Source organism: Haliotis rubra, unplaced genomic scaffold, assembly GCF_003918875.1.
Source record: "Haliotis rubra isolate DU_JTF1 unplaced genomic scaffold, ASM391887v1 Scf50, whole genome shotgun sequence".
In the NCBI taxonomy this organism is placed as follows: domain Eukaryota; kingdom Metazoa; phylum Mollusca; class Gastropoda; order Lepetellida; family Haliotidae; genus Haliotis; species Haliotis rubra.
The window spans coordinates 1264869-1288674 of NW_025767191.1; the positions used below are offsets into that span (position 1 = coordinate 1264869).

The window sequence follows — 23806 nt, forward strand, 5'->3', positions numbered from 1 at the left end:
CGAATACTCAAAATGACGTTAAGTCGTGTTGCACGAAGTGCACGTGAAGATGAACTGTATAAAACTGCTGGTCCGACACGTTGTGCCCACAGCAGTAAAAAGCACACAAAAGAAATGGCACGTTCGACAGCGATCGAGAGAGAAAGAGCCGTTAGAATGGTCCGACAGCGAACATCACACGCAGCTGTAGCAAGAACGTTTGGATGCGCACGCATAACCGTTACCAGGTTAATGCGACGGTTGCGTCAAACAGGCCGAACAACAGTCAGGCTGAGAAGCGGGAGACCCCGGGTGACCACGCCTATTCAAGACAACCACATCCGGTTACTTCACCTACGTAACCGCTTCGTTCCTGCGACGTTAACGGCGGCGACGGGACTGGGACACCGGATCAGTCGACAAACCGTCTACAGGAGACTGCAGGCACTTGGTATCCGTGCACGTCGCCCCTACCGTAGAGTCTACCTGACACGTCAAAACAGTCAGCCGATTGATATGGGCCAGGCGTGTTCGGCGGTGGCAACGTCGAAACTGGGCACGTGTCTTGTTTTCGGACGAAAGCCGGTTTTGCCTTTACAAGAATGATGGTCGGCAGCGAGTATACCGAAGAGTTCGTGAACGTTTGGCGCCGAACTGCATCAAGCAAGTCCATGCATTTGGAGGCGGAGGTGCAATGGTGTGAGGAGGTATCTGTGGTGGTGTGAAAACGAGGCTCGTCATTATTCGGGGGAACCTGAATGCACAGCGTTACCAAGATGAGGTTTTACGACCAGTCGTGCAGCTATTCGCCCAACAGCATCCAGGAGGAATCGTGTTCCAGCACGATAACGCTAGGCCTCATACGGCAAGATTGACCCCTGAACTTCCTTGCCAACGCAAACATACAGGTTTTGCCATGGCCAGCGTGTTCACCAGATTTGAATCCCATTGAGCACATCTGGGATCACCTCAATCGGAAAATCAGAAAACGCCCCGAGTCAACCTCCAACAATTGGAACATTGTCTCCAGGATGAGTGGCAGCGAATCATCCCTAACGTCATCCGACGTTTTCAAGAACAAGACGTCATCAGCTCGGAGGCGTGTCATGGCATGTATCGCAGCTGCTGGTGGACATACCCGGTACTAAAGTGGCGTTAAGACTGTTTTCAGAGACTACCCTCACTAGCCTCCTCCACTGTGCTAAAATGAATTTTGAATTTTGGGCACCACACTTCGTTTAAAGCCCTGTGTTCATGATTGTAAATCTTTGATTGCCATGACTTTTTGTACACATGCCGTAAAATCATTTATCTAATGAAAGATATCAATTTGAAATGTCTATGTTGTTTTGTTTTAATTTAGTGATCTTTTAAACACACGGTATCGTTTCTTTTGGACACTAGTTTATATACGTATATATGAAAGACAAACGCTGCCAAACAAATGCAAATGTAGAAAGCAGTTTGGTCAGTCATTTTGATGTCACTCCGAACCATTATGGACCACCTCCAAGACGAGTATCCTGTCCGACATGAAGGACGCCTGAGTGACAATGGTAGGTAGGACTTACATACCCACCATGCAGGTGACTGTCAGAGCGTTGTGTCTGGGAGAGTAATTACTACCGACCTGCACTGGTCACACACTTACTTTCATTGCCAGACAATGTAACACTGTATCCCTTACTTTCTGCACAGTATTAAACAACATCATGTTTTCATTCCCCTCAGTTTCCGTGTTCATCAGTTGAATGTATTCCTGTGGTCAACGAGGCTAGTGTGGGGGATGGGGTGTGGTATGTGTGGGGGTGGGGGTGGGGCATGGGATGCATACACGCATCTCGCATGCTGTAGTAGGTTTACGTCTTATCCTGGAGTAGAGAACCCCGAACACAGTCAGGCGTACGTTATTCTACTGTGACGTCGTTTCTACACCTACAGGATAAATTTGGAGGGATACCCAAAATAGCTCACTTACTTTCCGCTATCTGATTATAGGAATACGGGTTTTAGTTTACTTCACAACCAGACAACAGAGCGATGTCGCCATATCGCGATGTCGCATGTCTCGCGTCACAATATGTCGTTTCGTGATATCGCTATCTCATCGAACGTTATTACTGTTTCAGTGTGGCCGTTTCGCAATATCGCTATATCGTGTCGTACTATCGCGCTGTCGCGACATCGCGTGTGTTTTTTCAAGGAGCATTTGTGATAGATAATCACCTTAATCACAGTTGTGGGGATGTTACCTCTCTGCGAGGAACTAGTCTCATTCAGATCACGTTAGTTCTCAATGCTGCATCACCAAGATATGAGCACATCGCAATACAGGTCACGTCAGAACTAGAAATCAAATTGTTGACTTCAGTTTGATGGCCAGTAAACAGGCAAGATTGTATAACGATACTTTCATCGGGTTTGGGGGAATTATCTTCCCTTTCAAATGTTTATCCTCTTGAAGTGATGACTGGTTGGATGAAGTGGCGCTCTCGCTGGTTGGATGAAGTGGCGCTCTCGCTGGTTGGATGAAGTGGCGCTCTCGCTGGTTGGATGAAGTGGCGCTCTCGCTGGTTGGATGAAAGGTACTTCTGACGTGATGTGCCGAGATCTTTGCGCAGCGTTAGCGAGAACTTGGATTTGATCCTAGAAGGGTTGGTAGTGAACCGAGTACTTGCCAAGGTGGATCCCCCCTACTACATCATTGAACCGCCTCTTAACGTGGACAGTTTCTCTACTCAGCCTTGGACACAGGAAAAAACACTTGTAAACGTTCAATGATTCTTGTAATGTTCCAGGAATACAGGAATACAATAACTCTACCTCAGGTTTCAACTCCAGCCAATGGGAAGGATGCTCTAAAGTATACTTTTCGGCTTCTCCTTTTAGAGTGAGTGAGTGAGTTTAGTTTTATCCGCACTCAGCAATATTCCAACTATATGGCAGCGGTCTGTAAATAATCGAGTCTGGACCAGACAATCCAGTGATCAACAACATGAGCATCGATCTCCGCAATCGGGAACCGATGACATGTGTCAACCAAGTCAGCGAGCCTGACCACCCGATCCCGTTAGTCGCCTCTTACGACAAGCATGGGTTACTGATGATCAATATTCTAACCCGGACCTTCACGGGTCTTCTCCGTTTAGAGAATACATTATACTGAAGCAATGACATGAACAAGATTCAGTCTCCACAACAGTTCACAAGCCGTGAAGGAAGCTCCAACACAAATATTATTTCATAAAAGTGAAGTATCGATTGAATTTATGTTTCAATTCAATTCTTTTATTCTGTATAAAGGCCAACGGCCCATGTACAACATAATACAAGATAATCATTATAATGACAGATGGGAATTTCTGAGAAATAGAGCTTCCTTAAAAAATTTTACAACATATAACAAAATATTTATCTAATGACATGTTTAAAGAATTTTAAACTTAAACATCGTGGGTGAATTACAATAATATCTTGGTATATATTTTGATCTGAGATAGTCATACAATGGACATTTTAGAAGGAGGTGATATTCATCTTCTACTCAACCTAACGCATAAAATGTACATATGCTATTACTGCGGGGAATGCCACACCGCCTGCCAATATTAACCATTAAAGGGAGCTCACATATTCGTAATAAACATAAAAGTCTTCTGTATTCTCTTTCTAGGATAGCACACAAATAATAATCAATTGACAAAAGAGATTTATATTCTTTATAATTAGATAATTTACTTGAATCACAAATTTTAGATTGCAGTCTTTAAGTCTTTGTACAAAAGTATTGAGAAACATGTTTTTATCACCGACTTCATGAGTGATCCACACTAAACCAAAGCCATAACTATATAGTAAGTGTTTAACCTTTGATGCCCAAGTTATACGATTACATTCATCTCATGATTTACATAATAAATAACATTGTTTTGGATATCTAACAGTTGGCACTGCTAACAATTTTAACCAAAATGTCATACATCGTTTATGATAATCAATAAACAGACCATGTCTACCGCATCCACCCAAAGCAGCATCATTTGAGACATAATACCCAACACCTAAAACATATTTACAAAACTTAATGTGAAAACGTTCAACATATTCAATTTATGTTTATCTCTATATCATTTTATCAGCTTACATTTCTCACATAATGTTAATACGTTTCTCACATAATGTTAATTAATTGGATGCAGGTTATTCTCCCCAAGAGAATGTTGATTCTCTCACTGGCCCTCAGTACTGTTCACTGTCTAAATACTCCCCATCAAATAACCTGTAATGTCCTGTAATATTGTCTAACACCTTTGGTACAGAACTTCTTCAGTCCTCAGTTTTCTTGGTTTAAGTGTATGGCGCTGGCCCCTCCATATGAATACAGCATAGCCTTGGGCAGAGTTCAGGTTTTATTGTGATTGAGTCCAGTGAAAATAAAACGAAGGGACGCTTCAAGAGAACAGTGTGTGCTGAACAAAATGTCAGCGAGCACGCCATGGCTCCCAGCAGTAGAAAGCATCTACACCTCTTGTTAGCGGGATACGCATTCACATTCACGTTTCCCCTTCTCATTACCGCGATATGGCATCATACTGTATTCAGGTCAGTCAGAGGGACACGATGCCCTCCAGCCTAGCCGGGCTTACTGTTGTATCACACTGACCCGTCTAGTATTGGGTGAAACTTGCTGCTATATCACACTGACCAGTCTTGTACAACTTACTGCTATATCACACTGACCAGTCTTGTACAACTTCCTGCTATATCACACTGACCAGTCTTGTACAACTTCCTGCTATATCACACTGATCCGTCTAGTATTGGGTGAAACTTGCTGCTATATCACACTGACCAGTCTTGTACAACTTCCTGCTATATCACACTGACCAGTCTTGTACAACTTGCTGCTATATCACACTGACCAGTCTTGTACAACTTCCTGCTATATCACACTGATCCGTCTAGTATTGGGTGAAACTTGCTGCTATATCAAACTGACCAGTCTTGTACAACTTCCTGCGATATTACACTGACCTGTCTTGTACAGGTTACAACTTACTGCTATATCACACTGATCCGTCTAGTATTGGGTGAAACTTGCTGCTATATCCTGACCAGTCTTGTACAACTTCCTGCTATATACACACCTGTCTTGTACTTACCACTGTCTATCACACACTGGCCAGTCTTGTACAACTTACTGCTATATCAACTGACCAGTCTTGTACAACTTGCTATATAACACACTGGCCAGTCTTGTACAACTTACTGCTATATCACACTGACCAGTCATGTACAACTTACTGCTATAACACACTGGCCAGTCTTGTACAACTTACTGCTATATCACACTGACCAGTCTTGTACAGGTTACAACTTACTGCTATACCGCACTGACCAGTCTTGTACAGGTAACAACTTACTGATGCATCACACTGACCAGTCTTGTACAGGTTACAACTTACTGCTATATCACACTGACCAGTCTTGTACAGGTTACAACTTACTGCTGCATCACACTGACCAGTCTTGTACAGGTTACAACTTACTGCTGCATCACACTGACCAGTCTTGTACAGGTTACAACTTACTGCTGTATCACACTGACCAGTCTTGTACAGGTTACAACTTACTGCTGTATCACACTATCACACTGACCAGTCTTGTACAGGTTACAACTTACTGCTATACCGCACTGACCTGTCTTGCACAATTTACAACTTACTGCTGTATCACACTGACCAGTCTTGTACAGGTTACAACTTACTGCTATATCACACTGACCAGTCTTGTACAGGTTACAACTTACTGCTGCATCACACTGACCAGTCTTGTACAGGTTACAACTTACTGCTGTATGACACTGACCAGTCTTGTACAGGTTACAACTTACTGCTATATCACACTGACCAGTCTTGTACAGGTTACAACTTACTGCTGCATCACCTGTCTGACAGGTTACAACTTCTTGTACAGGTTACAACTTGTACAGGTTACTGCTATATCACACTGACCTGTCTTGTACAGGTTACAACTTACTGCTGCATCACACTGACCAGTCTTGTACAGGTTACAACTTACTGCTGTATCACACTGACCAGTCTTGTACAGGTTACAACTTACTGCTGCATCACACTGACCAGTCTTGAGGTTACAAGTCTGCTGCATACACTGACCAGTCTTGTACAGGTTACAACTTACTGCTATATCACACTGACCAGTCTTGTACAGGTTACAACTTACTGCTATATCACACTGACCTGTCTTGTACAGGTTACAACTTACTGCTGCATCACACTGACCAGTCTTGTACAAGTTACAACTTACTGCTGTATCACACTGACCAGTCTTGTACAGGTTACAACTTACTGCTATACCGCACTGACCTGTCTTGCACAGGTTACAACTTACTGCTGCATCACACTGACCAGGCTTGCACAACGTACGGCTATATCACACTGACCTGTCTTGTACAGGTTACAACTTACTGCTGAATCACACTGACCAGTCGTGTACAAGTAACTGCTATGTCATACTGACCAGGCTTGCACAACTTACTGCTATATCACACTGACCCGTCTTGTACAGGTTACAACTTACTGCTGTATCACACCGAGTCTGTCACATGGACAAAGAAGACTTGTTTGCTATATTGTCTGCAGCCCTGCTGTTGCTGCAACGTTTCCCGGATGATTTGGTACACGGCGCAGACATCGCTCCATTTCATTCAACACTCGTTCTATAAGGGAGAGATCCGATGAATTTGCAGGTCAAGGCGGTACTTAAACATTGTGCTGTTGACGGGGTACCCTGGGCGTGTGAGAACGGGCATTATCCTGTTGGAATGTCAACCATGGGCTTTGGCGTTGAAGAGACGGAATTGTCACTTCTCAGATTGTCCGGACCTTTCCTTTGGGCTCTCTGAGATGCATTTATCCCACCCCAAATGATATCGGAACCACCCCAAAACAATTCCTCTCCGTGACACAGGCTTTAGCATAACGCTTTCCAAACTGTTTGCGCTGTCTTGGGATTGTGAAACGTGGACGTCCTGCACGTGGGCGATCGGCAACTTCATTTGGTTCTGATATCGTTTCAACAGTGCGAAAATGGTGTTTCAGTGGCAACGGAAATGCGTGGTCACCTGACGTGGAGATATCCCCCAACGGACCATCCCAATAGTTACCAGACGTTGTGCAGTCGTGAGCGGTTCGTTACAGCCGTTAATGTTTTAACTATCGAACGTCAAACAATTAAGCTTTCCAAATCGACAGCAGTTTAACACGTAAGTGCTCCACGTTGTATCGAGATGCACATGTACAGTCGCGTGAAGCGGACATAAATCCAATAGCATACATTGACAGATTTGTGTACCCATCCAGTTCCTGTGTTAAGGTAGCTACGATCTCTTTGTCATACATACGTTATCTAACGATAACACGCATGTCAATCGTTTAGATATCCTAAAACACGCGGTGATATTGACTGAAAAGAAGCAGTATGTGACAGTAGTGCTGCCTGTATGAGGTTTTCAACAAACTATGGTCTTACCTGACGAGTCAATGTAGGCATTGAGCCGTACTTGTTGGTTGTGTACGTCACTTCTTGAAATAAGTTAGGGTCAAGGGTAGATTTCAGCATGACATTTAAGTAAGCATACCAAATATATAAAACATAATTTCCAAGCATGAATATGGCTAGAATTGGTTTACGCTGCGCACTGTGTGCAAAACGTGACCTATTGTGTCAATCTGTTGAAAATAGACCAATTTTATATCAAAGAAAGGGTCAACAAAACTGTTTGCATCGCACGAACACAACGGTAAAAAAAGGCGCTACCGCGATCAAGTTCTTCTCAATTGAATCTCCATCATGGTCCGACGTCAACTATGCAATGTTGATAGGGGAAGAGCCATTGCGTGGCTCCAGGATGGTTTGACACAAACACATGTGACCCAAAGGATTGGTAATTGTCTGACTATGGCAGCGGTTCCAGGCAACCAATTCAATTCAAAATCGTCCCCGCTCTAGGAGGCCAAGATCAACATCACAGCATAATGAACGGTATGTCGTACAGTTTGCCTTACGTCAGCTCGACGTCAGAGAGGTGATCTGCGAAATGCATCTGCTATTCAGGTGTCAGACCAGACCATCCGGAATCGTTTTCGAACCAACAACAGCAGGTATTCTTCACGGATGGGTCCAGGTTTGCGTTGCAGTTCAACGATGGCAGAGTTCGCGTCTATGACGAACAGGTGAAAGGTTTGCTGACGACAACGTCAGGCAGCGTCACCGTTTTGGTGGTGGTTCAGAGACGGTGTGGAACAATGTCTGTGCACCACAGGATTCCTCTTTACGTCGTCCAGCGAAATGTGACTGGTATCAGATACAGGGACGAAATTTGACTGGTGTCAGATACAGGGACGAAATTTGACTGGTATCAGATACAGGGACGACATTTGACTGGTGTCAGATACTGGGACGACATTTGACTGGTATCAGATACAGGGACGAAATTTGACTGGTATCAGATACAGGGACGAGATTTGACTGGTATCAGATACAGGGACGAAATTTGACTGGTATCAGATACAGGGACGACATTTGACTGGTATCAGATAAAGGGACGAAATTTGACTGGTATCAGATACAGGGACGAAATTTGACTGGTATCAGATACAGGGACAACATTTGACTGGTATCAGATAACAGGGACGAAATTTGACTGGTATCAGATACAGGGACAACATTTGACTGGTATCAGATACAGGGACGAAATTTGACTGGTATCAGATACAGGGACGACATTTGACTGGTATCAGATACAGGGACGAAATTTGACTGGTATCAGATACAGGGACGAAATTTGACTGGTATCAGACAGGGACGAAATTTGACTGGGACAGGGACGACATTTGACTGGTATCAGATACAGGGACGAAATTTGACTGGTATCAGATACAGGGACGACATTTGACTGGTATCAGATAAAGGGACGAAATTTGACTGGTATCAGATACAGGGACGACATTTGACTGGTATCAGATACAGGGACGAAATTTGACTGGTATCAGATACAGGGACGACATTTGACTGGTATCAGATACAGGGACGAAATTTGACTGGTATCAGATACAGGGACGACATTGGTATCAGATAAAGGGACGAAATTTGACTGGTATCAGATACAGGGACGACATTTGACTGGTATCAGATACAGGGACGACATTTGACTGGTATCAGATAAAGGGACGAAATTTGACTGGTATCAGATACAGGGACGACATTTGACTGGTATCAGATACAGGGACGACATTTGACTGGTATCAGATACAGGGACGACATTTGACTGGTGTCAGATACAGGGACGACATTTGACTGGTATCAGATACAGGGACGACATTTGACTGGTATCAGATACAGGGACGAAATTTGACTGGTATCTGATACAGGGACGAAATTTGACTGGTATCAGATACAGGGACGAAAATTTGACTGGTATCAGATACAGGGACAACATTTGACTGGTATCAGATAAAGGGACGAAAATTTGACTGGTATCAGATACAGGACGAAATTTGACTGGCATCAGATACAGGGACGAAATTTGACTGGTATCAGATAAAGGACGAAATTTGACTGGTATCAGATACAGGACAACATTTGACTGGTATCAGATAAAGGGACGAAATTTGACTGGTGTCAGATACAGGGACGAAATTTGACTGGTATCAGATACAGGGACGACATTTGACTGGTATCAGATACAGGGACGAAATTTGACTGGTATCAGATACAGGGACGACATTTGACTGGTATCAGATACAGGGACGAAATTTGACTGGTATCAGATACAGGGATGAAATTTGACTGGTATCAGATAAAGGGACGACATTTGACTGGTGTCAGATAAAGGGACGAAATTTGACTGGTATCAGATACATGGACGACATTTGACTGGTATCAGATACAGGGACGAAATTTGACTGGTATCAGATACAGGACGACATTTGACTGAGTGTCAGATACAGGGACGACATTTGACTGGTATCAGATAAAGGGACGACATTTGACTGGTATCAGATACAGGGACGAAATTTGACTGGCATCAGATAAAGGACGAAATTTGACTGGTATCAGATACAGGGACAACATTTGACTGGTATCAGATAAAGGACGAAATTTGACTGGTATCAGATACAGGGACGAAATTTGACTGGTATCAGATACAGGGACGAAATGTGACTGGCATCAGATACAGGACGAAATTTGACTGGCATCAGATACAGGGACGACATTTGACTGGTGTCCAGATACAGGACGAAATTCTGACTGGTATCAGATACAGGGACGACATTTGACTGGTATTAGATACAGGGACGAAATTTGACTGGTATCAGATAAAGGGACGACATTTGACTGGTATCAGATGCAGGGACGAAATTTGACTGGTATCAGATACAGGGACGAAATGTGACTGGTATCAGATACAGGGACGACATTTGACTGGTATCAGATAAAGGGACGAAATTTGACTGGTGTCAGATGCAGGGACGAAATTTGACTGGTATCAGATACAGGGACGACATTTGACTGGTATCAGATACAGGGACGACATTTGACTGGTATCAGATACAGGACGAAATTTGACTGGTATCAGATACAGGGACGACATTTGACTGGCATCAGATACAGGACGAAATTTGACTGGTATCAGATACAGGGACGACATTTGACTGGTGTCAGATACAGGACGACATTTGACTGGTATCAGATAAAGGGACGACATTTGACTGGTATCAGATACAGGGACGAAATTTGACTGGTATCAGATAAAGGGACGAAATTTGACTGGTATCAGATACAGGGACAACATTTGACTGGTATCAGATAAAGGGACGAAATTTGACTGGTATCAGATACAGGGACGAAATTTGACTGGTATCAGATACAGGGACGAAATGTGACTGGTATCAGATACAGGGACGAAATTTGACTGGTATCAGATACAGGGACGACATTTGACTGGTGTCAGATACAGGGACGAAATTTGACTGGTATCAGATACAGGGGCGACATTTGACTGGTATTAGATACAGGGACGAAATTTGACTGGTATCAGATAAAGGGACGACATTTGACTGGTATCAGATACAGGGACGAAATTTGACTGGTATCAGATACAGGGACGAAATGTGACTGGTATCAGATACAGGGACGAAATTTGACTGGTATCAGATACAGGGACGACATTTGACTGGTATCAGATAAAGGGACGAAATTTGACTGGTGTCAGATGCAGGGACGAAATTGGACTGGTATCAGATACAGGGACGACATTTTACTGGTGTCAGATACAGGGACGAAATTTGACTGGTATCAGATACAGGGACGACATTTGACTGGTATTAGATACAGGGACGAAATTTGACTGGTATCAGATAAAGGGACGACATTTGACTGGTATCAGATACAGGGACGACATTTGACTGGTATCAGATACAGGGACGACATTTGACTGGTATCAGATACAGGGACGAAATTGGTATCAGATAAAGGGACGAAATTTGACTGGTATCAGAAACAGGGACGACATTTGACTGGTATCAGATACAGGGACGACATTTGACTGGTATCAGATACAGGGACAACATTTGACTGGTATCAGATACAGGGACGACATTGACTGGTATCAGATACAGGGACGACATTTGACTGGTATCAGATACAGGGACGACATTTGACTGGTGTCAGATACAGGGACGACATTTGACTGGTATCAGATACAGGGACGAAATTTGACTGGTATCTGATACAGGGACGAAATTTGACTGGTATCAGATGCAGGGACGAACGTTTGTGTCCGTTTGTTGTTTCTACTCTTCGCCAAATTGGAGCTGGTTCTCTTCTTCAGTATAATGCTTGGCCACATAGGACCAGGTTTGTGAATGATTTTCTCAATCAAAATGGCATTGTGAGGATTGAATGGACTGGCCTGCATACTCGCCTGATATGGCACCGATTGAGCATGCTTGGGATGAGTTATGCAGGCGGGTAAGGGACAATCATCATGAACCTGGTCATCGTCAGGCAGAGTGACAGGCTATCCCACATAAGTTTTTTCGCGGTCTGATGACAGTATGCCTCAACGATGTGCTGCACGTGGTGGTTTCCCCAATTATTTCTGGTATTGATGAATTTTCAAAGGATGCTTACAATAATTGAATTTGCATAGAGCAAATGATTTGCACACGGTGCTCAGATTTAGGACAGAATGAACCAATTCTAACCATATTTATGCTTGGAAATTCTGTTTTATATGTTTGCTATACATACTTAAATATGCTGAAATCTATCTGTGACCCTTAACTTCTTGTGAGTAGTATATATGCAAAGCGGAGTTAAAACCAAACCCAGTGTACTCTGGTACACTCGCTCACACTACACACTCTCGCCCGTAGTTTCTAAACATTCTCCAAAACGTGTGTGACAAGTGCCCATGACTTCGCATGTTTTGTGAAAGTTAAGTATTTTCATTTACTAAGAAATTTATACGTTCTCGATTTTAGTCGAATACAGGCAAAATTAAAACTGTTAATGACTCCCAAGACAATGGCTTTTCTATACAAGAGCTATGCTATCACAGTTACGGTCATCAGAGCTCCAGTAGGACAGGTTCTCGCTACCATGGTTTCAGTTGCGTCAGGACGCTCGGGGCTGCAGTTGATCTTCCCGACTGTCCTGCAGAGAGTGTGGTTTAAGGAGTCTGAAGAATGGGGTGACATTTACCAGCATCAGGAACACTGCATCCTATCAGACAGTGTGGACTTTCAGATCAATTGATGAAGCGGCAAAACTTCTTGAAAGGCAAAACGACTTTACTGTAGCATACTTTAACAGTCAGCAGACCTTCGTTAGTCGCCATCGTTACTCGTGGCCGAGTATCCGAGTTTCAGAGTAACCTTGTGTGGTTAGTGTTCCCAACGTGTCACGGGGTTGTGGCATCGCCATATCTCAGTAGCCACTATTCCGTGTCGAATGCCAAGTGGAAACAAAATGTACGAAATTTATATAAAGGTCAAAGAACTTGGTGAGAAACCAACAAACAATCAAATGTATAAGATTTGTTTTCGAAAAATTAAGTTTACTAAACAAAATAGAGAGTTCTCATGTGTTACTTTATGTCCAAAGTATAGTGAGTGAATTTAGTTTTACGCCGCGTTTAGCAATATTCCAGCAATATCTCGGCAGGGGACACTAGAAATGGGCTTCACACATTGTACCCATGTGGGGAATCAAACCCGGGTCTTCGGCGTGACGAGTAATCGCTTTGACCACAAGGCTACCCCACCGCCCCTCCAAAGTATGACTAAATACATGTAGAACTAAGTGTGTGGCTAGTAGATAAATCTGGTTGTGGACGTAATGAGGGTACACTAAAACAGGATTAGGCATCAAGGTGAACTTTATGCACCCTCCACAGTCGACTGTAGCACGATCGGATCACTTTTTGATTTATCAGGGAACAGCCATCTGCGTTGGAGCTTTTTCAGTACCCCCTCTCTCATTCACAACAAACCAACGTTGTCTCATTGACTGCCTAACACCCGTGAACCCAGCATTAGACACCCTGGGCCATTGCTGTACCAACATGGCGCCCAGCTCTTGAACATTCTGCGGCTGACGTCCCAACCTACGAAGATTTCGCACAAGAGCATCCCCTGATCGATGTGATTTGAGGTCAGGTGATCTCGATAGCCACTCCATGATGTCAATATCCGCATTTTGCAGAAGATTTAGCCAACTGCTAGTGCAGCTGAGCTCAGCGTAAACCTTAATTATGGTTCACCTGTGTCAGAACAATATGATGTCGGGGACGAAGAGAGGCAGTGCGCAAGCGGTTTCGTTTGGTCACGCGACCCCTAAACAATTGACGTTGGACTCGTAAAACGATTACGCAAATGACGTAGCCGAATGTGATTGTGCTCGTCACACGTTGCCGTACTGATTTGGGGCGATCAGGTGGCGTACCGGTTTGAAACTCCTGTGGTTGTCAGTTGTTTCGTCTACTGAATCTCATGGCACGTGCAACAGCCACAGTTGACTGGCCAGCCTGGAGCAATTTGCAGGTTCAGGTTTACCATAGCAAGGCGTGGCAACTGTTATCTCTCGAGTGTTGTTAAGGCGTTGTTTCTAATCACCAGCCATTGCTGCACACGTTGGTTAGTCACGTGTTAGAAATCGTTGTCACGTGACTCCGCGTGGTTCACCACAGTTGAAATGGTCGGATGTGTCATGTTAGCCTGGCCATCCTGGATCATATTAACTACCCTGTACTACCCATTTTCAACATAATTCATTTCTCAAAGTGTGAAGTTTAGTTTTTTCAGTACGATACACCGTTCGCATGCGCCAATTACATACATGAACTAATTTACATACTATGTAAAAAAAACCATACGTTTGGTCCGCACATTTGTTCTGGTGGTCGTGTAAATCTTTTCACATGTGCAAAATGTACATGGTGAGAATTTGAACAATTGTTGGTCTACTGCCAAAGGCACGCATACAGTGATGTATATTTCAAGTGATTACTCACCAACTTCTAAAATGCCAATCAAACAGTGATCAAGCAAAGAAAATTGAAGGTCAAAGTCCAAGCGGTATGGTGCAGCCTTGGAAGAAGGCTCAACCAGTTCTTTGCTTAATATCTAGGAAGAAGAACTACTAAGAGTTTCAAAGATGATCCAAAACTAAACAACTCTAATAATATGTACAAGACTCTAGCATCCAAAATGGAAGAAAGGGTTAAGAAAAGAGTGGAGAACGACGTAAAACAAAAATGCACACTTAGGCCCAGCTAAAGTCTAAACATTATCATTAAACAAGAGTGGATCCCAATGCAAGTGTTGCCACAAGCGTAATGAAATACTGGGTGACAGAGATAGGCATCTTTGCCACTAAAGCTGATTGATACACACCTTAACAAAACCTCAGCCAGTTGAGTTTGAGTCTGAAGACGGACACGGTGATGACATTGACAATGGACACGTCAATACAAGTATTGGTACATCATTTTTACATGAGAATTAGTGAGATATCTTTAAATGGATGAGTAACAGATAGCGACCTCCATCGGACCAAAGTGATTTTCGTGCAGCCTGCACCAAGCCAGACGTTCCTGCCTGCACTTGTCTGTGAGTCCTTCAGATGGCACTGATGGAGAGGGGACTTCCACTCTCTATTGCCCGCCCAATACTTGGTGTGGTCATGGGTTTGTGTCTTGTCGAATTTGGGATCGGTCATTACAGCAATTAGTCTTCCTAGGTCTTCCAAATCTTGGACGATCCTTTACTTCACAGGTGGCCACGTGCTTCCTCAGAAGTCAACTTATAACTCTGTAGTTAATGTCTAAGTTAGCACCAATGTTGTGACAGGACATCCCTGCATCATGGATGCCAATAACTTGCCACCATGTATTTTCTGAAAATCGAAGTCTTGTCTTTGCAGCCTGTGAACATGTAGCTATACGACTGTGAGTGAAGTACATGCTTTACAAAAGCATTCCAGTTTGCTCGTATGATCACCTGTTTGGACCGAATGTTCAAAAAATTACCTTGGATTCAGGTGGTGCTTAATTGAGGCTCATATATATTCTCCAATTAATAACATGATCTATGATACAGAAACACAGTTTGCTGAGAATCTCTATTTACTTTTGAAGACAACATACTTTGAGTTATGGATTATGAGATCTATCAAGTGATGGATTATCATGTCTATAAAGATACACGAGAATCTGAATCAAACAACAGCACAGTAGTGGTTGGATATTTTATTGTTTGTGTAGGTTATTGTATGAAATAAATATCACAATATATGTATAATTCAAACACAGAGACTTACAAATGTCAGGTACAGCCACAATGGGCTTGAACACCATCTGACGTGTACAGCATCTGATGTGAACACCATCTGACGTGTACAGCATCTGATGTGAACACCATCTGACATGTACAGCATCTGATGTGAACACCATCTGACATGTACAGCATCTGATGTGAACACAACCTGATGTGAACACCATCTGATGTGAACACAATCTGACGTGAACACCATCTGATGTGAACATGGTGAGACATGTAATGATGCTTAAAGTGTCCTTTGTGTCTGTGTACAATGAAACATTGCAGTGTTACACATAGTCCTCTAGATATTGCATATACAGAGTTACAGGCACCACACAATGACTTCACACAAGGACTTCACACTGAACACACCCACTGGTAAACACAACATGCATTGCTGGTTTAGTGAATTTACAATTGTAGTATGCAAGATTTTATACTGGCTACATTCATAATAAAAGGATTTTACAATTTACCACCTGAAATTGTGAACAGTAGCATGTTACAGGCTCATGTCATCAACCCACATTAGTTATTTTTCCATGCTTCAATAACAAATGATAATACACAACATACACTGAGAACAATAGCATACATATCGACAAGATAAATGCAATCATTTTTAATATAAAATATACTTCAGGAATGCAAATGATCTGCATGCACGCATGTATACATGTACACAATTAAATGCTGTTAATCAGGAACGATAAACTACAAAGAGGTCCTTAACCTGGACTTGACAAAGATGGTCACAGTGCCAAGGGCCTTGTTGCATTCAGAAATCTTTAAAATCTCATGGACAGCTCCCATACTTGAAAATGATTTTAGAGTAATCATAGCGCTAATATTAATTCACAGAATGAGGCCCAGGGCCTAACTCCACAAAAGAAATTATGGTATGACTTCTGTAGTAACTATCCATCAGAGACAGACTCCTCGTCTTGACAGTTGCATGATGCTTTGGAACTGAACTACACCTTGGCCCACATTCACAGTTAAAGTCGGAGGTTTGGCCCACTTGGACAAAGTGACTGTATGACACCTTGGCCCACATTCACAGTTCAAAGTCGGATGTTTGGCCCACTTGGACAAAGTGACTGTATGACACCTTGGCCCACATTCACAGTTCAAGTCGGATGTTTGGCCCACTTGGACAAAGTGACTGTATGACACCTTGGCCCACATTCACAGTTTAATCAGGATGTTTGGCCCACTTGGACAAAGTGACTGTATGACACCTTGGCCCACATTCACAGTTTAAGTAGGATGTTTGGCCCACTTGGACAAAGTGACTGTATGACACCTTGGCCCACATTCACAGTTTAAAGTAGGATGTTTGGCCCACTTGGACAAAGTGACTGTATGACACCTTGGCCCACATTCACAGTTAAAGTCGGAGGTTTGGCCCACTTGGACAAAGTGACTGTATGACACCTTGGCCCACATTCACAGTTAAAAGTCGGAGGTTTGGCCCACTTGGACAAAGTGACTGTATGACACCTTGGCTTTCACAGTTCAAGCCCACTTGGACAAAGTTCACACATTCACAGTTCAAGTAGGATGTTTGGCCCACGTGCACAAAGTGACTGTATGACACCTTGGCCCACATTCACTGTTTCTGTAAATTGTACAGACACCTATGTACACATCAAGAACACTGCTTGTATCTGAGAACAAGACAACTTGAAAGTGTTCAAATATTCTTGATGTTGTGATATTCCAGTAATCTATTTATCACTCTGGATTATCATAACCTATTTTGATGAGAAGAGCACTTGTCTAATGTTACATGAATACAAAGGGGCTAGTCCAATACACTGTTTATACACAACATGGACGGCATCAGTTTCTGACATGGATTAACATCATGCAGCAACATGCATATCACAGATGAGCTGACAGACACACTCCTTTTCTACCGCACATTTGACGGCTGTGATCGGGGACGACTCTGGGAAGACTTGGGAAGTTTCTGTGGTGTGTGGAATCCAGGAGACCTGCCAAGTAGAACACAAGTTGCAGACCACAGACATGATTTATAGATGTACCAAGTAGCAGAACACCGACTGGATATATAATGTTTGCTCATAGTAGAACACAGACACAATATATAGATGTTGCAAGTGGTAGTGAGTGAGTGAGTGAGTTTAGTTTTACACAACACTCAGTTATATTCCAGCTATATGGCGGCAGTCTGTAAATAATCGAATCTGGACCAGACAATCCAGTGATCAACAACATGAGCATGGATCTATGAACTTGGGATACGATGACATGTGTCAACCAAGTCAGCGAGTCTGACCACCCAATCCCATTAGTTGCGTCTTTCGACAAGCATGAATTACTGAAGATCAATTCTAACCTGGATCTTCAAGGGTCTGCAAGTATTAGACCACAGACAAGATATATAGATGCTACAAGTGGCAGAACATACAGAGAGGCTGTATAGATGTTGAAAACATCAGGACACACATATAGAAGCAGGTCACCAAAAGAAATAATCTTTTCCCCACATGGATGCTTACCTCCCTTGTTTGTGTGCTGAACCAGGGCCTGACTTGATAGGACTGGGTTTCCCAACAGAGTAAGATACCTCAGAATCCTCTCTGAATGCAAGGAGAAATATCATGTAAAATGAGTGTCATGTCTAGTGAAGTATTTTATTTCAGAGGGACACTTATGCTGGGGAATTTTTAACTTGTGTCTTTCAACTACCTACCTGAGAAGACAATTCTGTCCTTAAACTACCATGCCAGGTGAAAGTCTTCTGTTCAGGTAAACCTACAGCAACCACCCCCTACCTGAGAAGACAATTCTGTCCTTAAACTACCATGCCAGGTGAAAGTCTTCTGTTCAGGTAAACCTACAGCAACCACCCCCTACCTGAGAAGACAATTCTGTCCTTAAACTACCATGCCAGGTGAAATTCTTCTGTTCAGGTAAACCTACAGCAACCACCCCCTACCTGAGAAGACAATTCTGTCCTTAAACTACCATGCCAGGTGAAATTCCTCTGTTCAGGTAAACCTACAGCAAACACCCCCTACCTGAGAAGACAATTCTGTCCTTAAACTACCATGCCAGGTGAAAGTCTTCTGTTCAGGTAAACCTACAGCAACCACCCCCTACCTGAGAAGACAATTCTGTCCTTAAACTACCATGCCAGGTGAAGTTCTTCTGTTCAGGTAAACCTACAGCAACCACCCCCTACCTGAGAAGACAATTCTGTCCTTAAACTACAATGCCAGGTGAAATTCCTCTGTTCAGGTAAACCTACAGCAAACACCCCCTACCTGAGAAGACAATTCTGTCCTTAAACTACCATGCCAGGTGAAATTCTTCTGTTCAGGTAAACCTACAGCAAACACCTCTACCATGCTACCTGGGAAGACAATTCTGTCCTTAAACTACCATGCCAGGTGAAATTCTTCTGTTCAGGTAAACCTACAGCAACCACCCCTACCTGAGAAGACAATTCTGTCCTTAAGCTACCATGCCAGGTGAAGTTCTTCTGTTCAGGTAAACCTACAGCAACCACCCCCTACCTGAGAAGACAATTCTGTCCTTAAGCTACCATGTCAGGTGAAATTTTTCCAAACCTGCAGAGGTTTTCAATTCTTTGAAGAGAGTCGTCCTTGGGGTACATATTATGCATTTTCCGGCTGAAAAATGTCCTGTGACAGTTGTATCAATGTTTTTTGAATAAAAAGATTGTACAATAAATAAACTCTTTTATTTATTATACGGACCCTACCTCACGGAGTTACCTCCCTTAGCGCGCATGCGCACCAACTGGGTAGGCTCCTAGACCCGTGGATCATCATTCCTTCTGCTGAATTCTCATCAGTGAACAGAATTGGCGGGAGGTGGGTGGGCCCTACCCCAAGGATCTACTCTCTTCAAAGAATTGAAAACCTCTGCAGGTTTGGAAAATTCTTTTCAGAGAGATCGCCCTTGGGGTACATATTATGCATAAACACAGACTCCCAAAGACCGGAGGCCAGGAGGAGGGAATTCTGTCCAAGCACACACAAAATATAGCGATCGTATCATGGAAAAAATTGAACAGACGCCATAACACTCACCTGTCACTGACCCAGCTTCGCCCGCCGAGAGGCATTATGGGAGGGGAACTGACAGGGAGGATTTGTGCTCAAAGACGAATTCTAGCATAATGAGACATTGCACGAGTGCGAATGTCAGTGAACCGACCCACTAAGTGGCTTCTTCGTGAGAGCACCGTGAGGGGAAAACAAAATACCACTCACTAACGATATCGTAACTCCTTAGAGAATCGAAGGGGTACAGGTTCTCTGAGTGCTCAGTGAGCAGACATGTCAATAATGGAATCATTGTACAGTAGCCAAACACAAACCAATAAACCAAGACTCACTTGGTCAGGGTGGCAGGACACTGTCCACTGGAGAGAACGGTACGACCAAAGCTCGCATGCGATTGCGTGAATGTGTATCGAGCTGATAATGGCGTATAAAAGTGCTTGGCCGGCTCCAAATAGCGCAGAGCAGATCTCTTCAATGGGGAGTGCCGCTGCAAAAGCTTTGATGCGCTACTGCCCTGACCGAGTGAGCCTTCAACCCCTCAGGGGAGGCTTGCCCTTAGCCTGATAAGCCGCACAAATACACGAAACAAGCCAGCGAGACAAAGTTTGCTTGCTCGCTGGCAGACCAGCCTTCCCGCCATCAGAATAACAGAACAGCTGGGTACCCGTACGGATCCCCTGCGCTCGCTTTGATATAGACTTTGAGCGCCTTACGGGACATCCAACGGGTGAGTGCTCAGAGGAGTGGTCCCCGATGTGGAAGGCTGGGTAAGAGTAGGAAGTTCGATAGGAGCTGTCACATGGAAAGCGTGATCGACCTTCGGTCGGTAAAAAGTATCTGGGAGGCTTAATGCTGACACGATCCGTGGTGAAACACAGTCAGCGCCGGGTCGGACGACATAGCATGTATATCGCCGACTCTTCGACCAGATGTTACCGCCACCAGAAACACAGCTTTCCAGGTCAACAACTGAATGGAAATAGCCGATAGGTGTGAGAATGTGGGACCGGACAGCCAATCGAGCCACGCATCGACATCTAAAATACAGCTACTGCACGGGCTCATGAAAGGTAATCACAAATCTAACGCCTGTTCAGGGGTCGCGGACAGCAGAAGGAATGATGATACGGGTCTAGGAGCCTACCCAGTTGGTGCATGCTCTAAGGGAGGTAACTCCGTGAGGTAGGGTCCGTATAATAAATAAAAGAGTTTATTTATTGTACAATCTTTTTATTCAAAAAACATTGATACAACTGTCACAGGACATTTTTCAGCCGGAAAATGCATAATATGTACCCCAAGGACGATCTCTCTGAAAAAGAATCCTCTGTTCAGGTAAACCTACAGCAACCACCCCCTACCTGAGAAGACAATTCTGTCCTTAAACTACCATGCCAGGTGAAATTCTTCTGTTCAGGTAAACCTACAACAAACACCCCCTACCTGAGAAGACAATTCTGTCCTTAAACTACCATGCCAGGTGAAATTCTTCTGTTCAGGTAAACCTACAGCAACCACCCCCTACCTGAGAAGACAATTCTGTCCTTAAACTACCATGTCAGGTGAAATTCTTCTGTTCAGGTAAACCTACAGCAAATACACCCTACCTGAGAAGACAATTCTGTCCTTAAACTACCATGTCAAATTCTTCTGTTCAGGTAAACCTACAGCAACCACCCCCTACCTGAGAGGAGCAAATCTTTCCCTGCTGCTGGAAACATCCGGGTCCGAGATTGAAGGAATAATTTCAAACTCATCAGGGGGAGGAGAACAATCCTGCAAACAAAAAGTTACAAAATCCTCAGAAACTTAACTGGTACAGTGATGTAAAGATGTGGTAATATTTGGTAAGAACAATCTTCATCAACATATATTATAATTGATACTTTGGGTGTATTCATACTTGTTTCTGTTACATTTACCTAAACTACAAGGTTAAAGTGGCACTGATCTGTGACTTCTGTGGCTGTGTGAACTGACAGTTACTTTGTGTGAGTTCATCTATTTTTCTGCATTCAAGAAGACCCACTGAGGTGAGCTTGTCAACCTTTCTGTATTCAAGGGAGACCTACTGGGTGAGCTTGTCAACCTTTCTGTATTCAAGGAAGACCTACTGGGTGAGCTTATGTCAACCTTTCTGTATTCAAGGAAGACCTACTGGGTGAGTATATGTCAACCATTTCATATTGTACTGTAAACGCATTCTATTTTCGCGGGAAGACACACTGCAATTTTCGCTGAATTGACAGTTTAGACTACATCGCTACACAATTATTCGCTAATCAGTAATTGCCGGAACTGCCAGCTGTCTCTTTGGCCAGCCACTAATAGCAGTGAAAACAAACAGAGTGGCTTAACCTGTCAGGGCGGCGCTTATTGCTTACTCACAGGAAATCCCTATCTGTGCGATATAATAGTACACAGTAATCCGCTTACTCCCACAGAAGAGATGAAAACACATCAGTCTTATGTTCAATTCTGACGATTTGATCTAATTAACTTATACTGTATATGAAGCTCTTTGTGATTTCAAACAAGCCGGGTTGTTGTGAATGAGATGATTGAGTGTTAGTGACTATTCGCTTCATGATGTACTGGTGAATAAAATCTTAATGAATAAATAAAATACTGCTGTATTATTTCTTTCCGAAGTCGCTTCACGGTAATCTGTTTTGTATCAAACCATCTGTCATGTGACCACTTCCATGGCGCCACAACACACATTGCTGTTTTCGCTTAATTCGCAATGGGATTTGGCTCATTATTTAATTATGTTTTGGGAAATCCATTACAGCTTCACAGTTAAGTATGATCAGTCGCCATTTTAAGATTCCCGCTGATTTCTGTCTTCAAACGTCTTGATGTGTTATGGTAACAACTCAGGGCGAGTGAGATTAAATCAACCTTCCTGTATTGAAGAAAGATCTTAACTAGACTGAATGAATGACAGGTTTATTCATCTGTAAGACCGACACACATTGAGAGAGAACATCTGTAAGACCGACACACATTGAGAGAGAACATCTGTAAGACCGACACACACACTGAGAAACATCTGTAAGACCGACATTGTGAGAGGACATCTGTAAGACCGACATTGAGAGAGGACATCTGTAAGACCCACATTGTGAGAGGACATCTGTAAGACCGACATTGTGAGACTCCACATCTGTAAGACCGACATTGTGAGAGGACATCTGTAAGACCGACATTGTGAGAGGACATCTGTAAGACCGACATTGAGAGAGGACATCTGTAAGACCGACATTGAGAGAGAACACCTGTAAGACCGACATTGTGAGAGGACATCTGTAAGACCGACATTGTGAGAGGACATCTGTAAGACCGACATTGTGAGAGGACATCTGTAAGACCAACATTGTGAGAGGACATCTGTAAGACCAACACACATTGAGAGAGAACATCTGTAAGACCAACACACATTGAGAGAGAACATCTGTAAGACAAACAGACATTGAGAGAGAACATCTGTAAGACCAACAGACATTGAGAGAGAACATCTGTAAGACCAACAGACATTGAGAGAGAACATCTATAAGACCGACACACATTGAGAGAGAACATCTGTAAGACCAACAGACATTGAGAGAGAACATCTGTAAGACCGACACACATTGAGAGAGAACATCTGTAAGACCAACAGACATTGAGAGAGAACATCTGTAAGACTGACATTGAGAGAGAACATCTGTAAGACCAACAGACATTGAGAGAGAACATCTGTAAGACCAACACACATTGAGAGAGAACATCTGTAAGACCGACATTGAGAGAGAACATCTATAAGACCAACAGACATTGAGAGAGAACATCTGTAAGACCGACACACATTGA

General features: G+C 43.3%; 1 protein-coding gene and 1 long non-coding RNA gene across 2 annotated transcripts in view; both read right to left on the reverse strand.

Moving 5' to 3' along the window:
* Positions 1-15799: 15799 nt before the first annotated feature.
* LOC124291839 lies at positions 15800-17384 on the reverse strand. The gene is made up of 2 exons (XR_006902292.1): positions 16051-17384; positions 15800-15986 (listed from the first exon to the last, which is right to left on the reverse strand). It is a non-coding gene; the product is annotated as an uncharacterized LOC124291839 (long non-coding RNA).
* A 51-nt stretch (positions 17385-17435) lies between these two features.
* The window catches only part of LOC124291868 (coiled-coil domain-containing protein 171-like), an 84404-nt gene continuing 78033 nt past the window's right edge, over positions 17436-23806 (reverse strand). Inside the window, 3 exon segments of the mRNA XM_046728934.1 lie at positions 17436-17887; positions 18416-18496; positions 21636-21727. Of these exon segments, the coding sequence (XP_046584890.1) occupies positions 17806-17887; positions 18416-18496; positions 21636-21727 (255 nt within the window). The 3' untranslated portion in view covers positions 17436-17805.